Source organism: Numenius arquata, chromosome 2 (genome assembly GCF_964106895.1).
Source record: "Numenius arquata chromosome 2, bNumArq3.hap1.1, whole genome shotgun sequence".
Lineage (NCBI taxonomy): Eukaryota > Metazoa > Chordata > Aves > Charadriiformes > Scolopacidae > Numenius > Numenius arquata.
In genome coordinates, this window is record NC_133577.1 from 90,015,767 (window position 1) to 90,032,141 (window position 16,375).

Sequence of the window (16,375 nt, forward strand, 5' to 3'; positions counted from 1 at the left end):
TCACATTTTGAAGTATTCAATTCCCACAGTTAGTCATAAAAGAATACAGGAAATTTTAGGATGAAAAGAAATCAGAAATCACATCTAAAATGATTCTGTCCCTTAGGGTGCCATTTATTATTTACCGTAGATTTTTTCACTAATCATCAAAATAATTTTAAGAGTTTTTATACTTAGTGGTACAAAATTCTGATTTTCCACAAATAAAGCATATTCTTTGCAATGCAATTTCATTTACCATAAATCAACTTCATTCTTATTACATTTAATTTGAAATGTTGCTGTTGGCCCTAGGATTAGATAGGCCAATAATACTCTTTCACCTGAAGAATCTTGCTTCTCTTCTGCGTGCACAGTTTGCACGATTCTGAGCTTGGTTACAAACAGATTACAAGGGATTAGGAATTTTAAAGTATTGTCACACTGACCAACTTTAGGTAACTTTGTAAGGAGCATGCCATAGAAAATTCATTATCCTCCTATGCAAACTTTACACTAGGGGGAAAGAGGCTCCTCCACAATTCAGTTTAACTACTTTCCTGATCTGAGCCGTCTCCTGCAGGAGTTGCTGATTAGCTAGTCATCCAAGGACAAGTAGACTTCTGGATTAGTCTCCTGAATTCCTCATTTCTGCACAAACTTAATCCTGTCAGTCTCATGATATTCTGATTATAACCTTTTCCCGGGGCTTCTGTTTGTTTACCATATCAAAACAACCTGGCTATGAAAGTCCTAATATTAATTTTTTCTGTTTCAGCTTTTGTTGACAAAGGGCTCAAACTCTCTCTCATTGAGGTTGATACTAAACTAAGTTGGCTTCAGTGGCACATGGAACGAGCTCAGGCCCAGTAATGATCCCAGGGGGACCCAGACACCATAACCTGGAAATCAGGATGACAGTACCATGATTGTCATCATCATCCTCACCACTCTCTTAAATTAGGAGAGTGAGACACTAGCCCTGTGCATACAAAGACAGAACTTTCTTTGTCTTCAGCAGGGCCTGGTTGCTACCACTTCTGTGTCCTGACTGTCTTCCATGTGACTTCTCAGAGGTGTTTCCCTTTCCCATGGATAACCTGTATTTCTCTCTGAAATCACCTTTTCATGCTTTTTTAATAAAGCACACACAATGGCTTTTTACCTCCCAGGAAATCAAGCTGAAATTAAGCAATACGCTGACTATACCTTACCTGGAAGCAACAAAGATGATAACTTTTCTGATGGAATAATCTAACCTAAAGTAACTGCAACTATTAAGGCATAAGTTTCATGGACTTAAATTACAACATGAAATGTGATTGCTTACTAAACATTCTAAAAAAGTACAAAGTCTGTAAGAAGCACCCACCTTTTTCATTGTATATGGTTTGGTTTTGCTTACATGTCTGCACACATACAAATACATACATACCAAACATACTTAAATGTGCCTCAAAATCACAGCTTTATTTCTCCGGCATCTAACACAGTAGAAATATGTGAGTCTTCAAGTAAAATAAAGTACCCATTTTGATAACATGATAATTTTCACAATACCCTTGAATATTTACTCGAATTAGCTTTACAAGAGTTTCACCATTACTGAATAAAAATGAATGTACCATTCAGGTGTTTGCGACCATTTTCATTATCTGGCTTCTGCCATAACAAGGAGGTGATTTTTCTTGTTCCTTTCGAAACCTGAAAGAACTATTTCTAAGTAATAAAGGACCACAAACCAATTTAATGGACAATAATCTCTGTTATATGCATTTGCCAAATTATTTTTTCAACATATGTACCATGAGTAATTGGCTGCCTTAAGGTTTCTACACACCAACCCTTTTCACAGTACAACAAAATATTAGAAAACAGAAAGTAATCAGTTTTAAAAAGCATACTCAGAACTGTAAGAGACTAATAGAGGAATAGCTGCATGATAAATGTGTAATAATAAATTGCCTTAAAGATTAACGTCCACTATGAAAGGGTAAAATAGCTCATTTTATCACCACTATTTTAGAAAAAAAGTAAAATTATTCTGTTATCGATAGATTATCCATTAATTATTTCATGTGGAAAAAGTGAAGAATGTGACATTATTACACACCTTAGATATCACTTTTTAATACTCTTTGTTCAGTGAAAGAGGAAAGTTTAAGTATCTGTATGAAAATACTTTTTGCCAAAAAACACCTAAAGGTCTCAAGTGTCCCATGGAGCAGCCATTAGGACCTTCTATATCATAAACTCCTGCCCTGTAAATCAGTCAGTCATGTGGGTTCCTTCTGTAATTAATGCTGAGACACAGTTCCATGAAAGCAATCATATCATAGAAATCAGTCTTGGGAGTCACGTTAAGTTACCTGTACACATTTCAGACAGCAAAAGGTAGTCAAGAGGCAATATAAATCCCATCAAAGGCTTCTTTTCTTTTTTAATTTCATATTTTGGCTTCTTTCTAAACAGAAGTTTTTATTTACTCATTAACAGCTAGAAACTAAAAAGCTGTTTGGCAAATCATTTTGAATTATTTTCCAAAATATTTGCTTTGATGGTAAAAAAATTAAATTAAATTAAATGACTGCTATGAAAAGAAGGGTCGATAAGTCAAGCACAGAGAGTTCATATCAATGTATGCTTGTATATGCCCATCTATTTGTGGAAAACCTGTTTTTCAAACGTAGTAATTTTTCTTAAAAGGGGACATATTATTTTATGCTAATTTCCTAATATCACTTCAAAACAGTGTCAAATAAAAAAGCCAATTAGTATTTTAAAACAATCTATGTTTCTGTTTGTTTCTAAGTCCTGGAGCTCCTTGTTTTGCTAGCAGATCAGAATACTATACGTATTTGTAGCAGAAGATAGAAACCTTTCATACAGAAGCAAGCTTTTAGAAGTAGGGACCTTTCTTTATACTTAAAGAGATAGAGAAAATCATATTCTCTCATGCAGTACAGAAGTTTATGCTGACAAACATTGAACTTCTGTATATATGAAAGCAAACAAAAATTCTTGCTTTCAGTTTACAAATAGGAAATAAGAAAAATGGTATAGAAACATTTTGCAGCTGAAGCATAGCTATGAATAGAAATTTAATCAAAGAATGGAATTATTTCAGACTTACAGCACTAAAGTAGAAGGTCTAAAGCACACTGATGGAAGTAGAAATTTTGTTAAACCAGCCTTAGATGTCACTTTACAAAGGCAGGAATGCTGGGGTTCTGGACATGGAAAGATTGCCTTTCCTCCTAATGAAGTCTATTTAAAGATAGCAAAGCAGAAGAGGAGAAAAAAGCTCTGAAGGACCACAAGATATTGGGAAATTATAATGAAAAGAAAGCTTTATAAAAAATTCATCTCCTCCTTGCTTTCCGTTCTGGAGCAGACAAAGGCGTAGTGTGCAATCGCTGTCTTCCAAATAGCAAACAACTGCTTTGCTCCAGTTTTTTCAGACAGACAAGAATTCCTTGAAATAGCGGTGATTTACACAGGAATATGGTAACTATTTTCTATTAAAAATTCACAATCGGTAAATTAGAAGAGCAGGAAATGTTTCAGTTCTTTTACTAAATTATAAACAACAAAAAAATAAGCAAAGGTATTTACATGAAGCTAGCTAAAACCTTAATTCCACTGATTAAAGCAGTGAACACTTGTAGACCTACATTCAAAGTGCCTTCCTTATGATAGGAAAAGCATTTGATTTCTGAATAGCAATATATTGCCTCTTATGCAATATTAAATATCCTTCAGGAAGCAAATTCAACTTCAGAAAATGCTGAGAGTGGTAAAATTCTAGGATCACACCACAATTCCCTAGATCACAGATTAATAGTAAACCATTGAGAAAGCATTCAAAGACATTAATTTTCAGTAGAAGAGGAAAAAAAAAGCATTTCACATTGTAATGCCCAAGGCAAACACAAGTGCACCTTAATTTTTTGTATCAAATGAGGTAACTAAAATTCCAACAGCAACATTTTCCTATAAACATATTTTTACGACATTCCTAGTTTCAAGACAAAGATTTCTATTGTGCTGAAGTGTGAAAAGTTTTCTCAACTGAAGAAGAAATATGTTAATTATAAACATGAAAGTGTAATTTAGATATGAATGGACTCAAGAACCAAAATTTCATTACTGTAGTCTGATACTTTTAATCCATTCTATATCATTGACTTACCACATTCTACACACACAACTGTTCAGGAAGTATGCAAAAAATTTTAAACAAGCAATAATAAATCAAACAAGTATTAAACCCAACACAGCAATATATAAAGCTCTTCATTAAACTAACCTTTACATAGTCCTACATGTGAATGGCTTTAACTTCCTCAATAAAGTATACATTGCCAACACTCTTTCCCATTTAAATAGATATTTGTGTTTAAAAGTGATTCTTTTGTCATGGCCAGTAAACAACCATCTTCTCAAAATATGTTTTCAGCTTCAGTCTGAAAGCAATGTAATTCAGCAATTAAGGATTCTGCTGAGTGCTTTGCTTTCCTAAAACTAAATCATAAACTGACCACTTAAAAGGAACTAGATTAAGGCCATTTCTTCTCCCTTTCAAAAAACATCCAAATAGAATTAGGCACTCAAAAACAGAATGCGTGGGCATGAAAAGACATTATAACAAATGAAAGTATTAATTGTGCCTTTTCCCCATGTATTTTGCTAATCATTTGAAATTGTTCATTTAGATGTGGAACTGGGTATGTGAGGAAAACATGAAAATAACCAGTACGCTAACCTCAGGGTGTGCTAACAGTCTCTTAATGCACAAAGGACAGTAGAATCAATAATGAAGTGAAAGAATGCTTTAAAATTAATTAAAATTGGGACTAGATTTAATTGGAAATGTTCTCTGTTCTCACTCTAGCTTGACCCCCAAGATATGTAAGCTTAGTACCAAACACTTAAGATACTGTTTTCCTATATCCACTGCAAAAACAGCTAAAAAAAAAAGTCAGTTTTTTGTCTCTTGCAAGTAACTTTATTTTTCTGCAAGAACTTGTATTTTTTGAACAGACAAATAAAAAACTTTTGCACTTGAGAAAATTAACTTTTTGACCTACCTCGACTGCATATCTTGGTGCGTTTTGGACTGGCTGATTTCAGCTGGAGGTGAAGGAACTTGCTGTTGTAGCTCCACCAAAGACTGGTAGTACTGTTGCTGATGATGTTGCTGCTGTTTGTACCGAGACAAACTGAAAAACAGCCCTAAGATGGCTTTCAAATTTCCATTCCTTATTTCTATTTTTAAAAAGAGAAAAAGAAAAAGAAGTGAAAACACTGTGGGTTTAGATTTCAGTTTTGTAACAGTTTTATACTAAAACATATCTGTACATACCTATAGCTATACATGGTTATGCCTTATATCTCTTCATTTATCTCTAATATCAGGGACATGTTAGGTATCACTTTATTGTTTCGTTATAATCTTTGCTTATTTAAGTGTCATTGTTGCAATAAACATCTCCATAACGTCCCCATGATGAGTCACATGTACGTGGTCATAGAGTACACCAAACCTTAAATAACATAATCTGAAATGAATACTCCTGCCCCAACACAGTACAGATATTCTCAGTAAGCAGAGAGGCATTCAGAAAAATCTGAATTCTCTCTGTCCTTAGGTACACATTCCTTCTACCTCCTGGCTTTCAATTACTTTTCTTGCTTTTTGGGCAAATTCTGTGCAGACTGGAGATATACATTGACTTCTAGAAAAATTGGGAACAGGAGATACGAACAGTCTTGTCGATGAGCACATAACCATTCACATAAATTTGCAAGGAATATGAGAGAAGGAAATTAATGGAAAATACTTATTTAAAAAGGTGACCATAAAGTTCATGATTACATCTTTGACCTTTTGAACTACATGATTTTTAGTTTCTATTTTACATTGCTATTACTGATTAATGAAGATTTGAAAACTACAGCTTTCACATCACACTAAGATAGGTACCCATATGAAATTCTGGTGAGCCATGGTAGCGTCCTCATGTCTCCCATTCCTTTCTTAGTTTTTCCGCAGCCTGAGATGAAGGTTTTAACAGGACAATGTTATTCTTTGCTGATAAAGGATCTCTGTGTCAAAAAAAGAAGCCTCAGGAGGCTGTAATGAAATTATCTGCAGCACTTAGGTCTGTCTGTTCATAACCTCATTATTAATTTTCTTTGGCACTGAACTTCTTGTGAAAGATTTTCATTAGTCTATAGCCTTGTAACCTAACATGCAATGCTGCGATCTTCCTACCTTCCCTGCAAATCTAAATACTGAGCTGTATGTGCTACACGGCTTTCTTAGCTAATCTTTAAAGCAGAATTTATAAACAATGACTGTCATATTTGTGTCCTTTAAACCATATTAATTTTCTTTCAATAGGATTAGGTGAAATGTTAGTACATACATTACCAGGCCAGCAAACGCTGGAACCCTAATGCTCTCAGCCCTTTCTTCAAAAGCAAACACAATCCTGGGTGCTGGACTATACTTTGCAAAATGGAAATTTGTTCTAAGCATCCATACTTTCTCATCTTCCCTAATAAGATGCTCCAGGATTTTTGATTCTTCATGAGACCACCAAAGATATGCAGGAAATCTTTCTCAGAATTAGAAAGATTTTTAAGCAACAATGACTTTTGCAGTCATGTTGGTTTCAAGGAAGATCATAATAAAGGAACACAGAAAACATATTCAAAATTATCTTAAAAAAACCCAACAAAAGCACATAACTATCAATCTTTAAGCTGCTCTGATTCTAAAAGATCTTTCTGTACGTGATACTGGTTTATTTATTCTTACGATTTTTCATCACTTAATGCTCAGAATAAAAACCCTTTGTTTGTTAAATCCCACTCACATTTTTTTTTATCTTAAGATTTTGCTATTTTTGTGTTAAACTGTATTTTTACTCTTTCTAAAGAAGAATGTTATCAGTTTTGAACTTCTTTTTCTTTTCTGCTTTTAAACGAGTTAAAGCTGGAAGATTTCTCTTAAACAGAAAACATCTAGAAACCTCTAATATGTACTAAAAACTTGCAAGGAAGAGGAGGGGACTGTTTTTCTTTGTAGCAACTGGTTTATTATTTATTATTTGGGTACTCCAGTAGAGATTGTGTAGTTAAGATTTGAAAACTACTTTTGTTCTAGACCTCCTTGTTCAAGTGTCAAAATGAGATGAGAAACTGATTGTGAAATCTTCAAACCTTGTTAAGCTCATAGTTTACTGTTCCAGAAACTTTCTGGCCATTAATAAATGACCCAGTAGTAACAAGGCACATTTATCAAAGTGTATGACAAGAAACAGATTTATGGTTTCTAAACTTAATTGATTTTAAACATAAATGTGCTGACAAAACACTATGAAGGTAACCTGACAATTTCATGATTTAAAAAAAAAGTCTGTTTTTCCCAATTCCTTCTCCTCAAGAGAAATTGTAATATTCAGGATTGTGCATGCTACAAATGGTATATTTAAGGAAATCACACTTCTGTATCACACTTCTGTGTGATACTGTATATCTGTATATCACTTCTGTGATACTTTGAACTAATATTTGGTAATTTACACCAGATTCATGACTAACTCTCAAAGAGAAAAACTAGTTTTAATCTTACTTCAGAACTCAAGGTCTGCCTTATTAAAATTCTGTTTTAAAGATTAATGAAAGTTTTAAAAAGTAGTCCTTCCATTTAACACTATCGAGTGTTCTTACTTGTAGTAGTATTTGAAATTAATGCTACACAGGTGAAGCTTATATCCTGTCAAAAAAGATCTTCCAAAGCAAAACAAAAGTATGAATAAAGGAATGTATTACAGAAAGTACTCAGATTTTGATTTAACAAAGTACAGAAAAAAAGTGTCGTGTGCTGTGTCATGGCATTAAACAATGAAGAGTAGTCTCATTAAATATACTCATGCTATTCACACATTTGATTGTTATTTCACATGCAAGTAAAAATAGGCTGTGCTAAAAATTCAACTTCTAAATAGCTTTGAGATGAACGGTAACATGCAGATGTTCAGTGGTCTCATGCATCAACAAATCTACAGTATATACAGAGGTTCTTTTAAATCAGTTAAGGAGCTTTCCATAACTAGACAATTAAAGTGAGTAGATAGTACATATCGTGGCCATATTACACTTATGGTAAGGTACTAGAAAGGTGGACATAGTGAAAGATAAAAATTCTGAGTTAATTTTAAAATAAGACCGTGGTTAGCATTCAGATTTTTTTCTCTGGATACCTTCTAAAATTACCTTCAACTGAAATTACCTTCCCTGGAAAAAAATGTATTTTTCTTCCTAGCTTTTAGTTGTGCTTCAAGGAAAATAAAAATATAAGGTTGTGTCTTGTTAATACCTATTGCTTTCAGCTGCCATGGAAGTCAGAGGGATTTTGAAGGTTCATACCACCTTGCAGAACTGCCTAACTGGTTACAGGACAAATGCTTGTATACATTTTATTAATTTACAAGATAAAATATCCACCTGACTTAATTTTACATTACTAAGGCAAATATTACATACTAATTAAGACAATTGGTATGTTAATGGTTTTGATTTAAACTTAATGGTTATTAAGTTTAATAACTTAGTTGTAACTGTATTAGGCAGTCACTTGAGGTGACTCATACAGCAAAAAAGGCCTATAATATAGGCAGCAAGACCATTCACTCTTTCACTTAATACATGACAACAAAGGAATACAATAATATTCAGACTTATCCTGACAGCACAACTGCTAATAATAAATTTGCTTAAACAAATAGTCTTCCCTGGGTTTACATAACTGAGCAAGATTCTCATATTAATTTTTGTTGTCTTGAATCCCATATATAAACAAGTTTAAAAGTCCGCTCGGGAAACCCTGTACCTATCTAATATTTTGGAGATAGTATGAAAAGATTAATGCCACTGAAAAAATTATTTTTTTAGAACATTATCTCTGGCTTCATAAACATATTGAATTTCTCGGTTCAATTTCAAGGGAAAATTAAAAGGAAATCTCATTCGCTATCACTAATCTATCTTTGCACGCTGCTCGAGACAGCTGGAGTTTGTTATTTAGGTGCAAATAATGTGTATTAAGCAAAATAGTTTTCAGAAAAAAAATCCTATTATTTGTTCTGATGATCTCTTTCTCTTACCTTCTGCAGAAAGACCTTGGACATTTACGCCTCTGGCTGCCAGAAAGCTAAGGCAGACATCAACATTCTCAATCTGCAATAGGAACAGAAATAACACGCAGCATAAGACTATTTGACAAAATGGAGAAATGCACAAAAAAAAAAAAAAAAAAAGAAACAGCCCAGGAATGAATACTTTACATTCATTGCATACTGCGGCTCTTTACCAAAGCTTAACAAGAATGATTACTGCTAATTGGGGAATTGATATAAAGCTTTCATTGTCCGCTTTGGTGCTTAAAAACAATTCATAAATGCCCGATCCAGAATGGCATGCTGGCAAATCAGCAACCCACCTACTTAACATAAAACTGGATTTTATACGCAACAAACAAGCAGCAATGAAAGCATCCATAGAGGATTAGACACTGAGTATATATATGTGTGGAGATGGGGGTGACTGAGTTAACTAAAAAATGTAAGCAAAAACCTTCAACAAGTGTGTTAGCAAAGGTATTTCCTTGAGATGATGTAGAATTCTGTGAAAATGATGTCACAGCAGTGGTTTATTCTTTTTTTTCCTTCAAATCTTATGCTAAATAGTTTTTATTTAATTAACGTTTATGCTTCTCATACTTCCGAGAAGGACACGGTGCCAAATTCTGTTGGTAGTTTAGAAGAAATCTACAGTTACCACAGAGAGCTTTACATAAGAGAAGAACGTGTAGACTAAATGTAGATCAATAAAAGGATAAAAATTCTTCCTCTAAAACAAGTAATCACAGAATTAATTTAACTTTTTTCATGTGTCTATTTCTAATAGATTAGGGAGCCAAAATGTTCCAAAAAGTTCTCTTGAGTCACCATCCCCAGCTGGTTCCCCTGGCCCTCCCAGGATCAATGAAGAAACTATCCAGCTATACATGTAAAATCTTTTAACTAACAGCTTTGTATAGAAATATGCTGCTATGAAAAGAGAAAAATAATGATTTTAAAATACATTTTTAGGTCGATGCATTTTTTCAAAGCAATTAGGACTTCTAAAACAAAACGCTTAACAATGTATTTTAAATACCTATTTTCATTGGAGAACATTAAAAAAAAAGAAAGGAATACTCAACACCAAAAACATAAGCCTGCAATAGATAAAGCCCATGCAGTTAATTTTATTTGAACGTTTACACATTTTACAATACCTCATATCAACAGTTCTCAACCATCAAAATACAAGGGGTAAATTCATTCCTTGAACAAAAGCTACTTGATCCTTGGCAGTATGTTTTCTGGCCTAGGAGGAGGGCCTTTTATTTTTGTCACCTTTTTATGACTGCAATTCTTCCATTATTCTCAGAAAACAGTATTAGCTAAATGAAATAGAAATATTATTTTCACTACCGACCACAGAAGTGTATATTATAAGCTCACAGAGACTCTCTTGATCCACAGGTATATTTATAAGCTCATAAACACCTGCAAAATTTTTAGAGATGTGCCTTTTAAGAACAATAAATTCCAAAGCATTAGTAAACACATCTTTTAAAAAGTCTTTTCAAATACCTTTTTTCAAGGACATGCTACCATTTATAGGGAATCATAAATAATCCCTCTCCTGAATCAACTAAAAAAACCAACCCCAAACTCTGCAGCTGACACTAACTAAAGTTACTCCAAAATTGGGGTCTACCATAAAGCTTTCATAAATCAGTTTGGCAGGTGTCACCAGTTAGCACAGCTGTGAACGTGGAATAGTCATCCTAAAATCCATGGGGCTACTCCAGCTCTGTCCCAGCCCAGGAACTGCAGAAACTCAGGGCTTAGCTCTGTCATTTTCTTAAATGTTTATGTAGTTTTACACCATGAACATCCTCCCCCCCAAATTAACTAGGTCATTTCATAAGGCGTAGAGATGTGACACAGCTACGCCAGCTGAAAGCTGGCTGCAGCTAAAATAGGAAGATCTGCTTCTTCCTCACCTCCTCTTCCTCCCAGATGTGGTGTCTGGCCTCTGTCACCTCTGCTGGGCTTCAGCGCTTCTCTGAGGGCACCAGGAGCTGGCTCCACGCAGAAAACTCACCCAGCAAAAAAGGCAATTGTATTTTAGTCACTCCGGTTTCCCATGCAGTTAGACAAGCGCAGGAGTCAGCAGAGAGGAGGGTGCGTCCCAGCCTGAGTAAGGCATGGCTTGGGAGAGGAAAGGGGAGGTGGGAAGGAGGGACAGGTAGATGGTGCCACTCCTGATGATGGCAACGGCTCAGCCCTGACCTCCAACTACACCCCTGCATCGGTGGTGAAAATAATGCACACAATGAGAATATTTCTACTTGACCTCTAAACCATGTCAACTACATAAGAAAACAATTTGAATGGAAATTTTTCTGTCCTGAAGAATTTAAAAGAAATGAAGATTTGTTTGGATATTAGCTGTGTAACTGAGTGTCTCTTTCAACTTGCAATTCAACCATAATGCTGAATCAACTGCTTCAAAGATGGGACATTTTGCTCTACAACTAAGTAATGGAAGTCAAAAGAAAAAACGAAACAAAACAAAACAAAACAAAGCGAAACAAAAAAAACCCAGAAAAATCAGACTGACGTTGATAGCATCAACCTCCAAATAACTGAAACAGTATTTCCTAGCAGACCTTGTAGTGTAACCAAGATGTTTTTCATAATGGGCATGTGCCCTCTGCAGTAGTTCAGGAGACCATAGCTATAAACAAAAACTAATTTATTATGGAACATTTGAACCCTAATGTGCTGTGAAAACCTCTCTATATCTATCTGCAACGCTGAATATTTAGTAAATAGTAAGCCTAATACATAAACTTTAACGTAAATTTAAGGTGAAAAATATCCTATAGAAACAGCACCTGGTTATATCACGTGTTTACTTCTACAGCATGTCTCTGAATCTCTTAAGCTCTAAGACAAAACTAGTCATTACCATTAACATCAATGACTCAATATACTGCAGAACTACAAAGCAAATTCTGTTTTGCTTCACAGCTCACTAAAAGGACTGTAATAGAAGCCCTAGGTCCAAAGTCATCCCTCTTGGTGGTGGTGTATGAAGCAATAGTGGTGGCCAACTTTCAGACAATAGACTGTGGTTGCACTGTTAGCCTTAGAATAAAGTCTTGTTTTGACTTGTGGATTGAGCAAGTTTGGTGTGGCAACTCACAGCCACATAATACACTGAAAATGTCAGAGAATAGCTCTTACAGTCAGTTTTCTGATAATAACTGCAGTTACTACCACTCTCGGGAACTGTTACGCGATTCAATGAGACATGCATTAATACATTCTTGGGTTATTTTCACTTTCTTTCCTCTGCAGTCTAGAAAATGTTAGCCTTAAACTTGTCCCATTTTGGAGCTTTCAATGTGTCTCTAAACATTGCTTTAATTACCTACTTCTTGCCTTGGCAAACCACAGTTATTCTTTGAACTCAAACCCTAGCAGCCCCAAACACTTTTTATTCAAACTTACTAACAGATGAGAGTAATTTTGCAATTACAAAAGTTCTAAGAGATTTCAAGCAGCTTCCACTCCTCAATGCTGTTTCAATCAAGAGTGGTATGATTCCCTGGAGTCCATGTTTATTTAAGTAGTTAGTGGTGGGGTTATACACTGGGGTAAACTCTTCCTAGAGCTGACACTGCATATGTAGAACACTACCTGCTTATATATCAAGGACTGAAGATTTTGCAGTGTAACACTTAATGTAGACACCAGACAAATTTTGTATCTTACGTATGCCCACAATTTTGTAGTGAGTTTTGCCTGCAAAAAGCACCAGTTTATAAGAGAGCTGACGTTCCTCATTAGAGCAATAGTATCATCAAAATTACAAAGTGTAGCAGAAGATATAGTTCATTACAGTACAGAACTCAGGATAATATAGATTGACTCCAAGCTTACATATCAAGGTACAGAACAGTGACTGAGATTTGCAAATTTGCTTATACAGGTAGATGTTGCCAAGATCAGCCTCTTGCCAAACAGCTCTCCATTACTCTTAATCCCCAAAATTTTTCGTTCCAAGGCATTTATTTTAATTAAAGGCTCAAAAAGGCACAAGTGCAGTACATTGAATAGCATATCTGCCACACTAAAAATCTTAAAACCTATAAATGGGATAAAGAAATAATGATATAATAAACCTTCTTTGCCATGTAGGTATTTGTCTACTTAGCTATTCAAGTAACTATGTTGAAAGTCAATCAATACTACAAGAAATTGCTTTTCAGAGGTAACAAAAAACTCTCTCTGATAATACAATCACTTCCTTATCAAAGCTCAAGAATAATACGTCCAATTCTGAAATGTAGCTCCAGCATTGTGGGTACAGATAAACTCAGTTAGGAGGATGATAATTTAGGAATTAAGATTTGTGGGCATGATCAAGTAGATAACACCATTTGATGCTTTTAAAATTAAGCCTATTGAGTTATGCTTACAATATATTAAGCCTCTTGCATAAATCAAATCATTTTAACGTTGTTCATACACACAGCATTATGAAAAAAGCACCTGAAATACTTACACCATAAATATTAGTGAGTCCCAAGAAATTTCTACACTTACATTTTAAGGGGTTAGATGATGTTCAAATAAGCAGCAATATCACAGCTCTGACACTATTAATACATTACATAGCACACAAAGAAGATACATTGCAAATCTGCTGTACCGTATTACTTTGTGTAGTTGTGGGTAATCTGCTTTTGACTGGAAGCTATTTGAAATTTTACTGACAGAAATAAATCACTAAACCAGACTGGGGGACTTGCATGTAGATAAACAGTAGTACTTAATACCCATCAGTTAGCAGACTTACAGGAAGAGCTCATTTGTGGGATTGTACTCACCAGTGACTCAACATATAGAATGCGTCTATTTATTATAATTATTTTTGCAGTTACCAAGATTAGCTTTCATCTCTTTTGTCTGGCAGACAACACTTTCTTCACTTCCAAACATAAATTTAATTGTGGGATGCTCAGAAGACAAGTAATGATGACTAACACAGCATTATGTTTTTCTGTATTTATAAGAAGCTCTGAAAAATATCTTGGTTTGACTAACTCTCTCTTGTTAAGTTTATGATAATATAGTTTAAAAGAACATATAGACACAAACACAAGCTAGTTGTTATTTATCTAGTTCGAGCTGGATTCCTCCTGCTGAAGAATGAGACACCTTTATAAATATGACACCTTATTATTACAGAGTGTTTCTATACATATACGCTCCTAGAATACTCTGATTATTTTGGCAGCAAAATTAAAACATTCATTTCTGTTAGCACTTCATTCAGCTCTATCTTCTGTAGCTCTGTGTGTGTTTTGACATTGTGATTCATGACCCAAAGCCCCCAGATAAAATCTGGCAAAGGATTTGCTCTGTAGAGTTTTGTAATGTTGCTGATGGCTGATTAGTGACACTTACGGTAATATTCTGCAGAATATTACCCAAAGAGTAACATATATGCTCATATATATGTTATATATCAACATATATAACAACAGAAACCCAGAGAGTCACATATATACTCACCTTCCAGAGCACAGAAACTCCATAAAACTTTTCAGTATTTGTTGCTTTTTTTTTTTTAATACCAATATTAAAGAGTAGCCCATTGAGATTAGTATTACAGCATGGGATATCCTGTGTCACAGTAATCATATTTCAAACACACTTTACCAGTAAGATTTCTTCCTAAATTTCTCCAGAGTATTAACCTGAGCTGAGAGACCTGTATTTGACTTTCTTTCCCATGGATATTCATCACTAACAAAATTTGTGGAGGTCAATGGATTTAAATGAATGCAGAACTAGAAAATAATTTATTATTATTACACAGCTCATTCTCTTTCAGGTTCCAGAGCACTAGTAGAATCAAAATCAAATAAAAATACAATTCATGCCTTACAGGTAGCATCAAGGACTCTAACTATATGCAATACACATGCTATGTAAAATGAATAAAGTAAAAAATGGAAGGGAAGATATTATTTGTCTGTGTGACTTTCGCACAAACCAAGCATGGAAGGAGACACACTAGTTTTTGAGTTCTGGGTACTTTCTTAGTAGCAGGTGAAGTGCCAGTGGTCTGGTCTTAATTGGAGGCTCTAAAAAGAACAGAAATTCAAGCAAGCAACAGAGATACCCTCATGTATGGATAAAAGCATTTTTGGTGCTCATGTTGGAGCTGGTGAGAGAATGAAACTGTCCATGGTAGACTTAGTTATACAGAATGCGCTGGAAGAAACTGGAAAATACTTAAAGGTGGGCATGGCCTACACTCTGATCTTCCCTCACCTAATACAGAACAGTACGAGAATTGGTCGTGTACACCCTCACACATACCTATTTAAACCTCACACACGCACTACTTAAAAGGTCTATATTTTTTACCAAATCTATAATCTTGCACAACCTGCTACACCTAAAGCTGTTTTCAGAGATTGAGGACAAGTTTATTTCACTTTCTGTTCATTATTGACTCATCCATTGTACACATTGTGACTTGTTGACAACTCAATTGTGGCGTGGGAAACACCCAGATTTCCAGTTTGCCTTGTAACTTTGTTCCTTCTGGGTTTTCTTCCCAGCTGGTTTCACTAGTCTGTATTCCTGTTTTGCTTCTCCTTAAAGCACAGGGATAGAAAGATACGAGACAGAGATATAAAGAGAATATGCTTGCAGTTCTATACAGATACATATTTTTATACTTGGTTTTACCACCAAGATAAAAGTTTAACATAAGTTTAACAAAACCAGACTACATAAACCAGGCAGGTAGACATTCAGCTTTTTCACTAGGTACAAAATAGGCAAAAAATAAAAATCAGTCGAGGCCTTTCTCCATTTCAAGCAAGTGATAACTGAATATACTGCCTGCTATTCCATTTACCGTCATGCTTTCATTGTACATATCTATGTGTACGATTTTGTCAGGCTGAGTATTGGCCCCAAATGCCCCTCTGTGACTGCTTCTCACACCACGGAGGTTCAACTGAAGTCAAAACCATCTTTCCAGATTAAAACTGATATACCAAAACTGGATTACCCAGTCCCATTATCCCACTGCCTATCCATTCTTCAAGGGCCATATTTTCAACACTGTTTGGGAGTCTAGGTGATTCTTAAATGACCAAAACAATATTCAGTATTGAGAACCCACTGTTGTTCTTCACTGAAAACAGATACGCGGCACATCTGAAGTTTTGCTCACC

The 16,375-nt window shown here is 34.9% G+C and overlaps 1 protein-coding gene across 2 annotated transcripts in view; it reads right to left on the bottom strand.

The window, feature by feature from the left end:
• The window catches only part of NAV3 (neuron navigator 3), a 270,214-nt gene that overhangs the window by 152,988 nt on the left and 100,851 nt on the right, over window positions 1-16,375 (bottom strand). For both annotated transcript variants that reach the window (XM_074168208.1, XM_074168207.1), the window contains exons 4-5: window positions 9,156-9,228; window positions 5,070-5,247 (exon numbers count right to left, since the gene is read on the bottom strand). In XM_074168208.1, coding sequence (XP_074024309.1) covers window positions 5,070-5,247; window positions 9,156-9,228 — 251 coding nt within the window. The remainder of the gene's footprint in view (window positions 1-5,069; window positions 5,248-9,155; window positions 9,229-16,375) is intronic.